The sequence below is a fragment of the Alosa sapidissima genome, chromosome 12, assembly GCF_018492685.1.
Source record: "Alosa sapidissima isolate fAloSap1 chromosome 12, fAloSap1.pri, whole genome shotgun sequence".
Taxonomy (NCBI): domain Eukaryota; kingdom Metazoa; phylum Chordata; class Actinopteri; order Clupeiformes; family Clupeidae; genus Alosa; species Alosa sapidissima.
In genome coordinates this window covers 25,626,892-25,642,079 of record NC_055968.1, presented here as the reverse complement: position 1 = coordinate 25,642,079, position 15,188 = coordinate 25,626,892, and the positions used below count along the sequence as shown (strand labels likewise).

The 15,188-nt window shown below is 41.7% G+C and overlaps 2 protein-coding genes across 8 annotated transcripts in view; both read left to right on the top strand.

The window, feature by feature from the left end:
* The window catches only part of pip5k1ca (phosphatidylinositol-4-phosphate 5-kinase, type I, gamma a), a 31,800-nt gene extending 23,267 nt beyond the window's left edge, over positions 1–8,533 (top strand). For 3 of the 6 annotated variants that reach the window (XM_042057200.1, XM_042057201.1, XM_042057199.1), the window contains 3 exons: positions 1,803–1,962; positions 5,538–5,624; positions 6,503–8,533. In XM_042057200.1, coding sequence (XP_041913134.1) covers positions 1,803–1,962; positions 5,538–5,624; positions 6,503–6,505 — 250 coding nt within the window. In that variant the 3' untranslated portion in view covers positions 6,506–8,533. Of the gene's footprint in view, positions 1–1,802; positions 1,963–2,522; positions 5,625–6,502 lie in introns of those variants that run through there. The other 3 variants (XM_042057203.1, XM_042057204.1, XM_042057202.1) reach the window with 3 other exon arrangements.
* Positions 8,534–9,085: 552 nt separating this feature from the next.
* Positions 9,086–13,755, top strand: LOC121678505. Of its 2 annotated transcripts, none has more exons than XM_042058106.1 (8): positions 9,086–9,498; positions 9,944–10,105; positions 10,400–10,670; positions 10,811–10,919; positions 11,659–11,953; positions 13,020–13,192; positions 13,346–13,458; positions 13,618–13,755. In XM_042058106.1, exons 1-8 carry the CDS (start codon positions 9,466–9,468, stop codon positions 13,659–13,661), a joined length of 1,200 nt encoding a protein of 399 aa, XP_041914040.1. In that variant the 5' UTR covers positions 9,086–9,465; the 3' UTR covers positions 13,662–13,755. The 2 variants fall into 2 exon arrangements, with proteins under 2 accessions (XP_041914040.1, XP_041914039.1); XM_042058105.1 differs by having other exon boundaries at positions 9,087–9,498; positions 10,220–10,670.
* Positions 13,756–15,188: the final 1,433 nt, after the last annotated feature.

The window sequence follows — 15,188 nt, the reverse complement described above, 5'->3', positions numbered from 1 at the left end:
ATCTTCCCCAGCCCTCAGACAGAAGAGCGCACACACACACACACACACACACACACACATAGACTCTTTCTGTGTCTCAGACCCAAGGCAATGTGCGTGACTGTAACTCCTGCCAGCACGTTAAATATAGCAGCTTGTCCCGAAAACATCAGGCCCAGGACAATGATGCGCCTGTTATGACCCGTGTCCCCTTTTGTTTCTCGTAAGTTAATATCCTCTAATCCAGCGCGCGCCGAGCCGGAGCCCCATTTGCCGATTGGCAGAGATGCTTTGTAATGTCTTTAGTATTGACCCACTGCAGAGCGTTGACCGTAATTAGGTTAAGAGTGAATGGGCGAGATGATGACCTTTTTCGGGGGGGGGGGGGGGGGGTGGTGGTTTTTAAAAATCGGTAATGCGGGGGAGAAGTGGGTCAGGGTGGCTGAGGGGTGACCAAACATATGGTAAAAAGGGCTTTATTTGGGGAAGAGCCACAGCCTGAGCGGGAGTCGGGAAATCGGCCATCTGGTCCTGTAAGCTCCCTCTCGAAGAAATCTCACCTACTGGATCTGCCTGCTGGGTCGGGGGAAAAGTAAAGAGCTCATAATTTTTATAGTTCAGTAGGCATGTACTGTATGTCCAGTTATATCGGAACGTTACCTATTACTAACCGTCCCGTATTTCCGACCTCTTACGTGTATGTGTCACTTAATATTCATTTCTATACAAACCAAGACAGCGGATTCCTAAAGAAACGCAAGCACCCACACCATAAGTGTATCTAAATTAGCTATGTACCAAAAATTACATTTTACCGTGACTCGAAGAGCTGTAAACAGTGTTTAAGGCTGCGTAAGGCTGCGGGTTCATTTATCAAATGTTATTTTGAAGTATTAAAAAACATCGTTGTTTTAGAAGGGTCGGTAATTGGTGCTTTTAAGATACAAGGGTGCAATATAAAGTGACGGGTACTGCTGTTTCAAAGGACAATAATCCCAAAATGTATTAATTGTAAGTAGAAATTAATTGAATTAATCTATTGGCTGCAGCAATACTCTGACTGGCAATTCCTTCATGCCAGCAGCCCCAGCCAATCAGAAGTTTGCCAACAAGGCCTTGCGAAGGATTGTGCAGACAGACTTTATAATATGAGCTAAGCTGAATAAACTGAGCAAGCAGATTGGATAAGATTAGTTATGGTGATGATAATAATTATCATCATATTCCAGACAGTGGCAGGTTGTTAAAGAGGTCTGTATGTCTGAAACCCTGACCCTACAAATCCAAATCTGTGCCACGTTCTCTCCTCTTTTAACAACAAACAGGTGAAGCAGTGGCACAGTTTTATCCAAAAAGGCCCCCCCCCCCCCCCCCCCCACACACACACACACACACACACACACACACTCCATGTTTTGCATCACTCCATTGGATTTTCAGCACCCGTTCTAGAAACAGGAGGAGGAATTAATCCGCTGGACTCAATGCAAGAGTGACTTTGGCAGCATTTCCATTCCCTCTCTCAGCCAGACGCTTCCCACCTCAGAGTAATTACACCAAATAGTTTGCATTCAGGGAGTCTCAGCCCAGGGCTAGCTATTTCTTATGCACAATCTGGAGTGCTCTTTCTGAGAGCAGACAGACAGACAGGGGGAGAGAGAGAGGTCGGCTGGGTCAGAGTGGCTACCCTGAGTGGTTCTGATGACAGCTCACTGATGCTGTGTGTGTGTGTATGTGTGTGTCTCTCTCTCTCTCTCTCTCTCTCTCTCTCTCTCTCTCTCTCTCTCTCTCTCTCTCTCTCTCTCTCTCTCTGTCTCATGCAGTGAGGTGCCAGAGGCCTCTGCTGCTGCCGCCTCTGCCTCCCCCATCCCTGCCAGTCCCAAGGTGATGGTGGAGTCCGACCAGGCCAGCCAGACGTCCGGGTGTCCCAGCAGGGCTTCCATAGACGAAGACGAGGACGTGCCAATCACAGACATCTACTTCGTAAGCATCCTGTTCTTTCTCTTTCCAAGTCCTGAAATAAGAGAAGCGGCCGGTGAGATAAGCCTCCAGCCCTGCTTTTAGAAATGAACAAGAAGGTCCCAAGACCAAGTATAGCCTCTGTGGAAACCCCCCCCCCCCATACATTCCATCTCATACGTGTTTCTCATACACACAGTCACTCTCTGTCACCATATCATTGTATGGCCATACATAACAGAACTGACAACAGAACGAAATGACTGAGACGACAGAGCTGGAAAGCTGTCATTGTCACTAGTAGAGTAAGACCGGGGCTGCACCAGGCACATAACCGAAGCACTCTGTTCGCGGAACGTAAAAACAGTTTTAGAAGACTGGTCTCATTTTTCGTGTCGCTATCACGTGTCGCTATCACGCCTGGTGTAGCCAGTTCCATTGATTATAGTGGAAGCTAATTATTGCAGCAGATGCTCCACGAACGGAACGCTTCAGTTACGCGCCCGCCGGTGTAGCCTCACTGTAAGAGTCTGTGTCAGATGCTCAGAAGGGATGGGCTACTGTAACTGTACGTTGCCCCACAGAAACCCAGCGGAGAGGCCAGCGTGTAACTGGGAAGGGTGAGCGAGCTGAGATCAGAATGCGAGTGCCGTGTGTGTGTGTGTGTGTGTATGTGTGTGTATGTGTGTGTGTGATTAGTCGAGTGGCCCAGTCTGCCTCTTGTGTCGTCTCAGTCCCTGTCACCAGATCGCCGGGGCTCGGATCTCACTTTGAGATTACGAGTTAAAGCTGACACCCAGCACAGCGCCGAGCTCACAGAGATAGACTCCTCTGGCCCTGGCTGCGCTCCCTGAGACGGACTTTCTGAGACGACGGGGAGCAGACTGATGACACCTCCTCCCTTGAACTCACAGCATGCAGTCAACATGCTCTGTTTATGAGACTGTGTGTGCATGCGTTATGTGTGTGTGTGTGTGTTGCTTTTCTCCTGTCTGCGTCAGTGTGGTAATTGTCTTGCATGCCCTGCTGTGATCTGGCTAAAAATAGAATAAGACTTCTGCTTGGGTTGGGTCATTATGTTTTTCACTTCTTGCTATAACTAGTGGTAATTTGGTTGAACAGCGTGGGATGGATTGGAGTGATCTGTGTATGTGTGTTTGCGTGTGTGGGGGTAATGTCTTACTCATGGGCTAATTTATGTGTTGAATAGGGCCAATGATGAGGGTAGAGGCTAAAAGCATTTTATGGTCCTGATTTGACACCTTCCTTTGCAGGCTATAAACTGACCTGAATAAGAAGGTAGAGGTAAAGATGGGTCCAGTGGGTCACTTATGACCACAAAAGTGTGTGTATGTGTGAGTGCCTCCATTGACATAGGTTGAAAGTTGATAAGGGAGATGATCATCCTTGTTTAGTAAAATGTAGTTATTGGCACTTCATAAGCAACTGTGCCCTGTTTGAGTGGGGAGATGGAGTTGGTTGTGTGGAGGTTTTTGCACTAACATGTGCCTGGACTGCTCTCTGCCCCTCTGCTCTCTCCAGAGAGGGGAGGTGGCGTACTGTGCCAGCATCAGGTCCCATCTGAATTATTCAGCCTCCGCCACCTTGCACTACATCATCATCTCCGTCGCCGCGCACCACACGCCGGGGACACTCTAGCTCCGCTCACACAGCCCAGAGAGAAGAGCCAGCTGAGGCGCAGCAGGCAGGGCTGTAGTTGGACCACGCTAGGCTTTAATGTGCCCTTTAATCAAACATTACGCTCGTTTTAACACAAGCCAGCCACCCAGCAACACATCACACAGTTTGTCTTTCTACAGTGGTAATCACAAGGGCCTTATTAAGGTTGCTGTTTGTAAACTACTGGTTACCTCCCTACTTGGGTACAGTGGTGGTGTCTGGGAGAGACTCCTCATCTCTCCATCATGCCCCTTTGGAGCACATCACTATCAGTCACTCATTTCGCAGTTGGCATTGCATATGACTGGAAAACAGATGTCATCTCCTGCCATCCATGCCATCTTCATTCCAGTGGTCTGTGCCATTCTTTTTCTTTCCTTATTTCTCTCTCTTTCTCTCTGTCTCTCTTTCCCCCTCTCCATCCTTCCACCCTGGCTGTGCTCTCAGTTTTCAGACGGTTGTCTGCAGGTGTCGTCTCTAGCACCACGGCCAGTCTCTATTCTGTGCTGGAGTGTAAGTCCCACAGGCATTTCAGTGTGCTGCTCTAGTTGCATTCAAATAGTCCCCCCCTTACATATCAGAAAACTGATAGGTAGTAGCTACCAAACTGACAGGTAGTAGCTACCAATGTTTTTTCAGAATGTGTGCCATTTGCAGTTAGCATGGGTCAGTCAGAGTTGAATTAAAGCTGCAGTCTGCAATTCTAATGTAATATGTAATATTATTTTTGTCAAATTGCATTGCTCCTCGCAGTCCTCAACCTGTGTGTTCAGTATGTGCACTTAAAAAATGCTAGTGTTCACACACAGGCCTGGTTTCTGTAAATAGTACACAAACATAGTGGGCTGAACCGAGCAATAAACAATTCCAAACAAACATGCCTCTGGAAGGGAGGGGTGTAATTAGATTGGCTGTTCAAATATAATATCAATGACCTTTCACAAGAATTGCGGACTCCATCTTTAAATCTAGATTTTGCTGTAAAGACAACAGAAAGAACTATAAGTTAACATGGTGTAAAAAGTTATCCTTCCTGTTGTAGTAACCCCCAGAACTGTAGAAATTAGCCAAAGTGTCACAAAACGCAGACAAGATGGAGACAAGTAAGGTAGGAAGTCTCCTCTTGCCCTACCTCTTTCTTTGGTGTGAAATTGGTGGGCTGAACCTCAGTGTTGCTCTATTCACATCAGCTTGTAAGACATCTATTTGTCCATTGGACTGGTGTTTGTATAGTAGATGAAAAGCCCTCACAAAGACGTGTATAGAGGGTCTTTTTTTTCCTATCCTCCTGCCTCCAGAGCCCGTCACCCTTGGAGCTGAACACAGAGCTCCCATTGAGAACTTAATGGACTCCTGTAGGCGTGTGTGTTTAGGGAGGGTGCAGTTTGTAGTCCCTTTGCTGTGGCTGTCCTGGCACCTTTCTCTCCTGCCCACTTAATTTGTCTCCTTTCCTGGCTGCAGCCACACAACTCCCCGTCACACTCTCCTGTCCTGCTTGAACTCACCCCCACTTGCTATAAGACAAGACGGGGTCTGAAGATGTCATGCCACAGAGCAATCCTCCCGTATAGGCCTCTAGAACTCCCAACCTTGAATCAATCTGAATGCATGAAGAAGTGTCAGTGGTGTTTTTGTCTTTGATTTGATCATAGCAGTATGCCCTCCGAGCTCTTGTTCTGTCTCTCTCTGTGTCTCCCGAACCTGACCCCCCCACACTCCCTCATCTTGTCCCCTTGCTGCATTTCTAATGTTCTTCTCCTCCTGCCTTGTCTTCTCTTCACTTTCTCTCCCCCTCCTCCTCTTTGCCTGCCTGTGCTGCCTCTCTCTCTCTCTCTCTCTCTCTCTCTCTCTCTCTTTCCGTGTGCATCGACGGCTTGCTTTGTGTGGTGCCCTCTGCTGTTTGCCTGCCGTAACTTCAGCCGGAGGACAGGACCTGGGTGTACTCTCCGCTGCACTATGGCGGCGAGCCAGAGAGCCTGGCCGATGGGGAGGGGGAGAGCCAGACCGTAAGTGTGAGACACAGCGCATGTGGGGGCCATCTCCACCCTTTTCAGTCCACCTCTGTTGCACGCCGGCTTGACTGCGTGATACATTACAAGCCAGCATTGGCGGCTTTGTATATTTTGTTTGCGTATGGTTTCTATTGCTCTCGCAGTCATGTTGTGTTTGCATGTAAATTCCTATGCTTGAAGTCTCCATATTGATTAAGGTTTCAAACGAAAGAGAGATATTGATCATAGTGTATAAGTATAGGTCAATTAACCATGTATAATGACCAGATTTGTTTCTTCAACACATTTCTTTTCATATTTGACCCGTATTTATGCCCAGAGTTATTGGTCTGACAGCCTCAGTAACACGTAAGAATGTAAAATGGGTACGATGGTTTTTCAGACATAAGTATCTTATCTGAGGATACTTTCAAGTTTCAGGTTAAGATGATTTTTTCTTTAGTCTGGTCTGATTGATTTTTAATCAAACCAATAAAATGAACTGCATTTATATGAGCTCTTAATAAGAAACAGAATTTTTTTTTTTTTTTTTTTCACCTTCACCTTGGGTAATGTTTTACATTTAAATGTGGTTACTGTCAGTTCAATGTGAATTTCTGCTCTAAATGATCTGCCCTGTACTGTATGTGGTGACTTAATTCAAACCCTCATCTTTGGCCCTCGCTAGCTCAGTATAAATCAAGGAGACATCTCCTCATCCAATCGCTACAGTGCGCATGAGAAAGCATTACTAGTCTTGTGACAATCTGAGAGGTCATTGCCATCACTTGCCTCCTAATTAGTATGTCCTCATATAATCTTAAACATTGAAACTCGTATGCTGTGGAGCAGGGCTGGGCTCTTACTGTTATCTCCCTGCTTCCCCCTGACAGTAATGAGACTGCTGATGAAGACTCGGCCGGGTTTTTTCCTCCCAGCCTACAGGAGGAGTCATCTGTGTACAGACCCACCTGCGACGGCACCAGGACAAATCTCACTCACACTCTTAGTGTCCGCCCCTGTGTCCAGTTTCTACGGGGTCACGGCCTACTCTGTGACTTAAAATCAGAGGGGAATTTTTTTAGTGTCCTCCCTATTTGTCTCCATTTGTAATGTATGGATTTCTATGTAATGGTTCCTCCCATCAGCTGACACTCCACGTATGTGTATTTGACCCATATCACAGTGAATGATTTTTTTTTTTGTACGATTGATTGTTTTTTCTTTATTTGTGCACTTTTCAGATATTACTGTGAAGGTGATGTGTGTTTCACTTTACATGTAGGAAAGCTGAAATCAAAGGTTGTTTTTAAGCCTGGGCCTTTTTCTACTTGATGAAAAGCTATTTACCTGAGGAGGTGGCAAAATCCTACTGGGTAGGCACTAAACTAACAATCTAGTACCACATATAGTTCTTCTGGTTTTCCTAGAGTTCCATTATGCGTTATTTAACTAAAATGTAAAAAAAAAAACAGTCTAGTTCTTATGTAAACTAAAGTACACTAACTTTAATCATGTTTAGAGAGCAAATCAGTCCTTATCAGATGTTACTTTGAAGAGTCTTCCAAGACAGCTAATCTGACTAAATTCCTCATAGTGGCTTAATTTCAAGAATGTTAATACATTTGCTGGAACAATAATATTAATCAGTAGACATGTCACAGTGAAGTTTTGTATTCCTGAATCAATTATGTGGGCTTTTGTTATTTTAAGTATTTTAACAGATAAAGCTTCACTGTACAGAGAGATGTAATTCAGTTTGAGGAGGTGATCGAACATGTGCTCCTGCTGACGGGTCCAAGACCAGATCATTTTTTAAGGCCAAATACCCCTAACATAGTTTCCTAACATGCTCCATGTTTAGGGTGTGTGTGCCCCATATTCCTAGCTGCTTTCAGACAGCACTTTATCATGTTTTATGTCTGAAAAAAATGTCCATACAATCGTTTTGAAAGACCGAGAAGGCTTTTTTGCATTAATGGTCCTTATCTAATACGTAATTTAAAGATGTACATTCACATGGCCTTGATGTAAATTGTGTCTCTCCTCTTTGTTACATTTATTTATTGTGCGTGTGTGTGAGTGCGTGCGTGTGATTGATTGGGTTTAAATGAGTGTGTGTTTGCGTGCAGGAGGGAATCTTGTCGAAGCAATGTACAATACAGATCATTGATCATGTGCAGTGGCCAGTCAATTGCTGTTAATACATTATAACAGGGGACAGTAGCAGCAATATATTTGTCAAAAAAAGATAAAAACAGTTCTGACATAAAATTTAATTTTCATTGCCTTATGATTGTTTCTTTAGACCTTTTGGTTTTGTGATATTGTATTCATTTGTCATCTTTTTATCCTATTCCTTTATAATGGTTTTCCTGAGAATGTGTACATAGGTATATAAATACATATATATAGATATATAAATATATTTTCCATTTGGATGGGAGAATATTATTTTTATTTGATTTATTTGATTTTTATTTTTTTGCAAGTTGCTTGCAAGAAATGCTTTTGATCTACATTCTGGACTGTACAATATATTACCAGATGTTATGAGATGCAGCTATATTTATTGTGTGTACACAGGAGCTGTTTCTTTGTATGGTGTTTCACAGAAGTTGACGGGAGATTTATAGTAGGTCTACATGCAAATGTATCCATAGCGTATTCTTCCGACCGTTTAGCTGTATTCGTGTAGCCTATGTTCGGTCAAATGCTGCGTGTCCTCTCTGAAGGGAAGTCGTTTGAATAAAGAGACATAGCATGATTTAAAATGAATATAATATGCATATCAAAATATGAATCTTTAGTGTATGTGTATAGAAACATCCGTGTGTTTATCAACAAAGATGAAGTGTGGTGTGTGTTGAGTGTGTGTGCGTGAAGACTTTCAGAATGGGAGTAAATAAAGAAAATAAAAAAGTTTGGTGTCTAACGGCTTGCTGTTTATGCCTCATATGTTTACATTTTCACCCATTTTTGCTCTGAATCTTAAATAGGCCTGTGTTCCTGCTTTCAAATCTACTGTTAGCCTAGGGCAAAGATGGAGCGGAGAGCTTTATAATATTTTTTGTTATTTATGAATATACCTTGGTACATCAACATACATAGCCTAGTAGGCCTACAAATTATTACAATACTACCAAAAAAAAAATCAACATACAAAGACTGAACCATGTATACAGTTAACAAATTCAGACGCTAGGGGAAGGCTATAATACCACATCAAAAGGTTATCAAATCCAAAATGTGCAGGCTTCTAGGTCTTCTACTTCTTATTGCTTTGGCGTTATGACAGAATTAAGTTAATGAATGCAAGTCACTGTTTAAGATCATTCTTAGGCCATAAAAGAGGGCTTGCATAGCGCTTTAATATGATCTTAGGCTATCTTAGCAGAGAGGGTTAAAGCAGAGTAATCAAGGATCTTTGATCTTAGGGCCTAATGCGTGTACCATGACATCAGCATCTTTTCCATTCTATTTGGTTTCCAATGTTACATTGAACTGGTTACTTTTGCTTCCGAATTCTAGTTCGCTAGCAAAGCAATAGGCTAAGGTTACAAAGTGTCAATAATATCCGAGTGGACCGCCGAAATATCTTGCTTATTTGTTTCAAAGAACTGGGTGTTGGAAGCAGAGGGTCTAGAATATAATAGCCTAGCCTTAGCAGAAGCAAGTAGGCCCAGGCTAACTTATCGAGATCGCCTAGCCTACATAGAATTCTAGGCCCAGTAGAAAGCAACAAACGAAACAAAACAAAACAGGGTAGGCTAACGTTGATTGTTATCCAAACATAGCCTACGTTAAAACATACAACATCTGACGGATATGATGACATTGTTTTGAGGGGACTAAGATGGACATGAGAGCTTTTTGTCCAACAGTGAAGGTAAGCCATGGTTTGAGGCTAATTTTGCTCAGGATCAAAAATGTTTTGGTTCAAAGGATCCCTAGTGGGGGGCAGAACATTTCCCAAGGACCCCGTCATAATCGTAGAAATTATTATGTTCTATACATACAGTCTATGATTATGTTGTGGCGAAGTTCATATCCTGTGTTTTCTGGCAGGTGTGTAACTTGATCTTTTGACAACATTTTGCATCACCTGACAACATGGGCTGACAATCATTTCTCCATGTTCGTAGCTGGCAAATAAGCCAAGCCAAGCAGCAGTATACAGTATATGAATTTTAAAATGCTAAATAACAACTTTATCATTTAGAGAACCACTGCTTTAGCCTATCCTGCACCTAGACCTGTGTTTAGACTAAGCTCGTCTTAGGAAGATGAAAATGTCATTGATGTTGCTTTAAAGCATATGACCTGTCAACTAGCCCCTGTTAGATAATGTGGTCTCTGAAGCATCTCGCATCCAGAACCTAACAGAGGCTCTCAGTTCTGGCCATCATAAACAGGCCAGGCAGGAGAACCATATTCAGCCATCTGGGTCCTCACTCTATGCGTGTAATGGAGACATACATTTGAAGAAAACCACAGTAAGTGTACCTATAAAAAAAATGTTCTATTTTTGCTAAACACAAGCTTTAGCTTATAGCAGCTGAGGTCAGTAGTGATACATGGTGCTTATGCTTAGCAATTTTCTTGCTCAGAGTGACCAGCAGCCATACTCTGTTTCATTGAACCATGCCACTCTGCTGTCTGAAATTGAAAGTTTGAAGAGGGAACTGAGTGATGTTCAGCAAAAACACCAGAACATTGTTCAAGAGCTAAACCAGTCAATTCGCTCTGCTCAGTGTGGTATCAACAATTCAAACTTAATCCTACCACAGAAGATGCAACTCTTCCAACTCAAGTTTTTGCAGGAACAGAACATGGAACACCAAGAGTCCCTACAGAAAATGTCAGAATCTCTTGGAGCCTCAGAGGAACTGTGGAAAAGAGTACCTGAGATGGAAATTAGTTTAGAGCATTACAAAAGACAGGTGGACATTTTGCAACATGCATTGAGCAGAGCTGAGTCTATGCACAAAGAGGAAATTGAACAGCTCACAAGTAAAATGGAGAAACAGGCCATACATCAGCAAAACCTGCAAAATGAAGGTGAGTTATGAATGATGCAATGCAGTTATAGGGTATATTTCATGCTGCTCATTGTCATTGCAGTTACAGAACCGCTGTTATTTTTTATAATAATTTATTATTACACACATATAATACGTAAGCTACCATTCTATTCTTAGTTTTGGATTTAACTAAGAAGTTACTCCAAGAGCAACTACAAACCAGAGAGAACCTTGTAGGATCAGTTAAATATGAAGAACATGTACAAAACCCTATGCAGGAAGCAAGGTAGGCTTTATACAATATACGACTATAGTCTAGAGGTAAGTTTATTAAAAAAAAAACTTTAATTTAACCATCCACCTGATATACCCAGATATACTTGTGTCACTTTTAAAGGAACCGTATGTAAGATTGTGGCCAAAACTGGTACTGCAGTCACATTTAAATTACTGTAGAGCAGTGTATCCCCTCCCCCTGCCCACTGACTGGCAGAGCTGGCAACACGGATGCCGAAACACTACTGACTGTGATTAGATAGGTGGAGGGTGGTGTATCAGGCCAAAACACATTATGACAACATCAACATCAGTTGAGGGCTGCAACTTCACTTTTTAAATGACAATATCCTGGTCGGACTACTGTTGTCAGTGATAGAAGTATTTGAAATTAACATGATTTCTTAATGTCTAGTGACATATCAGGGCCATTTTATGATTAATTGAAATAAATTTCTTACATACGGTTCCTTTAACAGACTGAAAGCCTAACAATTTTATTACTTTAGTCAATGTATAATTATACTGTATATTTATGAACCAATACCAAAGCACAGCACTGAAGTGAATCGTTGAATTAAAACAAAAAGGAACTATCCAGAGTAGATTTAAAGGGGTGAAATCAAATCTATTGCTCACCATTGTTTGAGTTTGCGTGTTCTTCTTTCCGCTAATTAAAAAAAAAACTTTTTAATAGTGCTTTTTTTACCAGTTGTTGAACACAATGCCCTACCTGCCATATGTTACAGGCAGGGTGCTAGGACACAGGGTGACAGCCAATGTTATAATATGGATAATCTGAGCAAGAGGAGGCAGAACATCCTGCAACATGATATGCATGGGAGCAGACAAACACCTGAACTGGACATGGGGGAGAGGCCTTTACTACTAAGTCTGAATAGCTTACTAAAAGAGTTCATGGAACTTAGGGGAAATATTAACACAGTCCTGAGAGACCATGAAGAAAAAGATAACCAGAAGAGGTGGGATTGGATGAAGGTACAGGAACAGAGCCAAGAGTGGGAGAGAAGGGCTGGGAAACTGGTATGATAAATTACATTAAAGCACATCACATACTTAGGGCTCAAGTTCAAGTGTGCACTGAACCCCTTCTACTTGACATTTTGGCACCATTCTCTTTCTAAATTAACTATTTCTTAAAGGAGAATTCCGGTGTGATATTGACCTAAAGTGTATCGAAACATGATACCGAGTGTGAACGTATGTCTCATAGCCCATCTCGACTTGTCCCCTGCACTCCAAAATCTGGCGCTAGTTAGCCGATGCTACCAACAACTTTTTCAGTAGTGGTGCTTCGGCATCGGGCTAGCCATGCAAATAAATCACTGTTTTACACCCATTTACGAGGCTCAATGTATCTCCACACTTCATTGGTAGACTTCCTAGGGCCCTGACATTTAAAACGAGACATTGAGAACTTTGAAAAAGCACTGGTAGTTTACTTACAAGAGGATTTATACAGACAGTATCTTCACGAAGTTTAACGTTTGCAGCCATCTTGAATTTAGTCACGATAAGTCGAGCAACGAGTAAGAATGAACAGGTATGATAAGGGATCAGATTCCAAAAATAATTCAGTGGAAATGCATGGATTCCAGTTTCTTCCAGTAGCAGCAACTGGAATCCATGCATTTCCACTGAATTATTTTTGGAATCTGATCCCTTATCATAGCTGTTCATTCTTACTCGTTGCTCGACTTATCGTGACTAAATTCAAGATGGCTGCAAACGCTAAACTTCGTGAAGATACTGTCTGTATAAATCGTCTTGTAAGTAAACTACCAGTGCTTTTTCAAAGTTCTCAATGTCTGGTTTTAAATGTCAGGGCCCTCGGAAGTCTACCAATGAAGTGTGGAGATACATTGAGCCTCGTAAATGGGTGTAAAACAGTGATTTATTTGCATGGCTAGCCCGATGCCGAAGCACCACTATTGAAAAAGATGTTGGTAGCATCGGCTAACTAGCGCCAGATTTTGGAGTGCGGGGGACAAGCCGAGATGGGCTATGAGACATACGTTCACACTCGGTATCATGTTTCGATACACTTTAGGTCAATATCACACCGGAATTCTCCTTTAATAACCCACAGGTGGACAGCTTGTATTATTTTCAAAATCATCAGATGCTTGGAAATAAAGGAGGCCTCAGTGATGGAACTGATATGGCATCACATACAGGAAAGCCATGCATTCAACACTCTCCTGAAGTGATGCCCCACAAAGAGGACATCAGACATTACTCTTGGCCTCAAAATTCACACAGGTAGGCTTGTAACTCAACATGAACTTTGCATTGCTTTTTTGTGTTATGTGGCACATTCTTACATGTTTTAACTGTGTGAAACATATTCCTACCATTTGTTTAGTGTAATGATATGTGTTTCTTCCTGTTTCTGCCTTTAATGTATTGTAACAGGCCAGATTTGGTGAACAATAAGCAATGTCAATTTCATCTACCAAATGGAATCAGATACTCTGACAGCATGTTGGATCTGACAATCCAAAAACACTATAAAGATTTCCAGAGAGGTAAATGCTGCAATAAAGGGAATACCATATCAGCCACAGAAGATGCATGCCATTCATAGGGGAATTGTTATCACTTGTGTATTAGACAAGGTTGAAGTTACCTTTGTGCAATAGGGAAGCTACTCTGATATCCATGTCATGTGATTTTTTCCCCCCTAGTGGGATTCCATGGGAACACTCAAGGTGCACAACGGATGCCATGAATCCAAGAATTTCAGTTCAGTTGTACTGTTATTGTTTTGTAAACAATTATTTATCCAAAATCATTTTGATTAATAAAATGTTCATTTATCTGTGCATCTGCTATTACTTGTTTCTGTTAAGCAGCTGTTATCAGCTTCAGTGATGTGATGACAGTCACATCATTGTCAACACTATAACAAACTTAGTGTCAGATTGAACTGTCGGCTATAGCTTATCTACATGCATGAAATTCTATGGAATATTTTGAAAAAATGTCTTCACTATCTTTCATTCTGACTGGAGACCTTGGCATAGGCATTTCCCTTGAAATATCCTGCAGCCTATAAAGGCAGACATGTATGGCAAGCGATTTTAACATTTTCCCGCTAGACTGGATATGTATTGCAGATATCTGTAATTCAGTTTTGCCTAGTCAAAACGAACATTTTAGATATCCGCAATTGAATTCTTCCTATCCATAATTGTCATTTCAGATATCCACAAAGACATTCTTCCTAGGACAAATGACGCCACATTTGCCATTCATTTCTATGGGGTTTATCATTACTGATATCTACAATTCAGTTGCAGATATCCACTATGTAAATTACGGATATCTGCAATTGAATTGTAGATATCTGTAATTCCAGTTAGAGATATCTACAATTTGATTCTGACTAGTCATAACTCCAGTTGAAGATATCTTTAATTCACCTCAATTCAAGATATCTACATGTTCCTTTTCAGATATCTTGAATTAAGTTTTGACTAGGCGAAATGACATTGTAGATATCTGTAAATGGAATTTTGACTAGTCAAAATGACATTGTAGATATCTCAAACTGGAGTTAGGGATAGTCATAATTTGATTGTAGATATCTATTATCAAGTTATAGATATCTTGAATGAGTTTTGATTAGAGATATCTGAAATTGGAGATATCTTTCATTCATACATATATAACTTTCATTCTGCCTATTCAAAATGTAATTATAGATATCTTGAATTAGAGTTTTGACTAGGCGAAATGACGTTAGAGATATCTGTATTGCAATGCAAATTAGGTCCGCATCCCACTTTAGGCGGAGAAGAGCGTGTTGTTGTTCAAATCATCAAATCACATAGCACCTGTTAACTGTTAACTTTGTAATTAGCACTAATTAGCACCATGTCAGAGCAGCCAGAGGGCGAAGGAGTTTTTAATAGTCTTTTTAATGCTGCAGCCTATGCAAGACAGGAGCTGGCAGCAAAAATTGATTCAATGTTGCTTTCATTTTTTCGATTACAGCCAACACTATTATAAATGGAGTTTCCTGTAGATGGTGCTGGTGCATTTAGTAGCCTAGGCCTACTAATTTATGTAGGCTACGAAACAACAGAGATCAAGCCAGTTGATAACGTGAGAGTCTAATAAACCACACGGGATCCCTGAGTTTTAGTTATTTTAGATGTCAACAAGACATTACAGCCATGACTGCTTATTATGACCGCCGCGCAGCGAAGCGGCGGTCATATAGGTTTAGTCAGAATTTTTTTTTTTTTTTTTT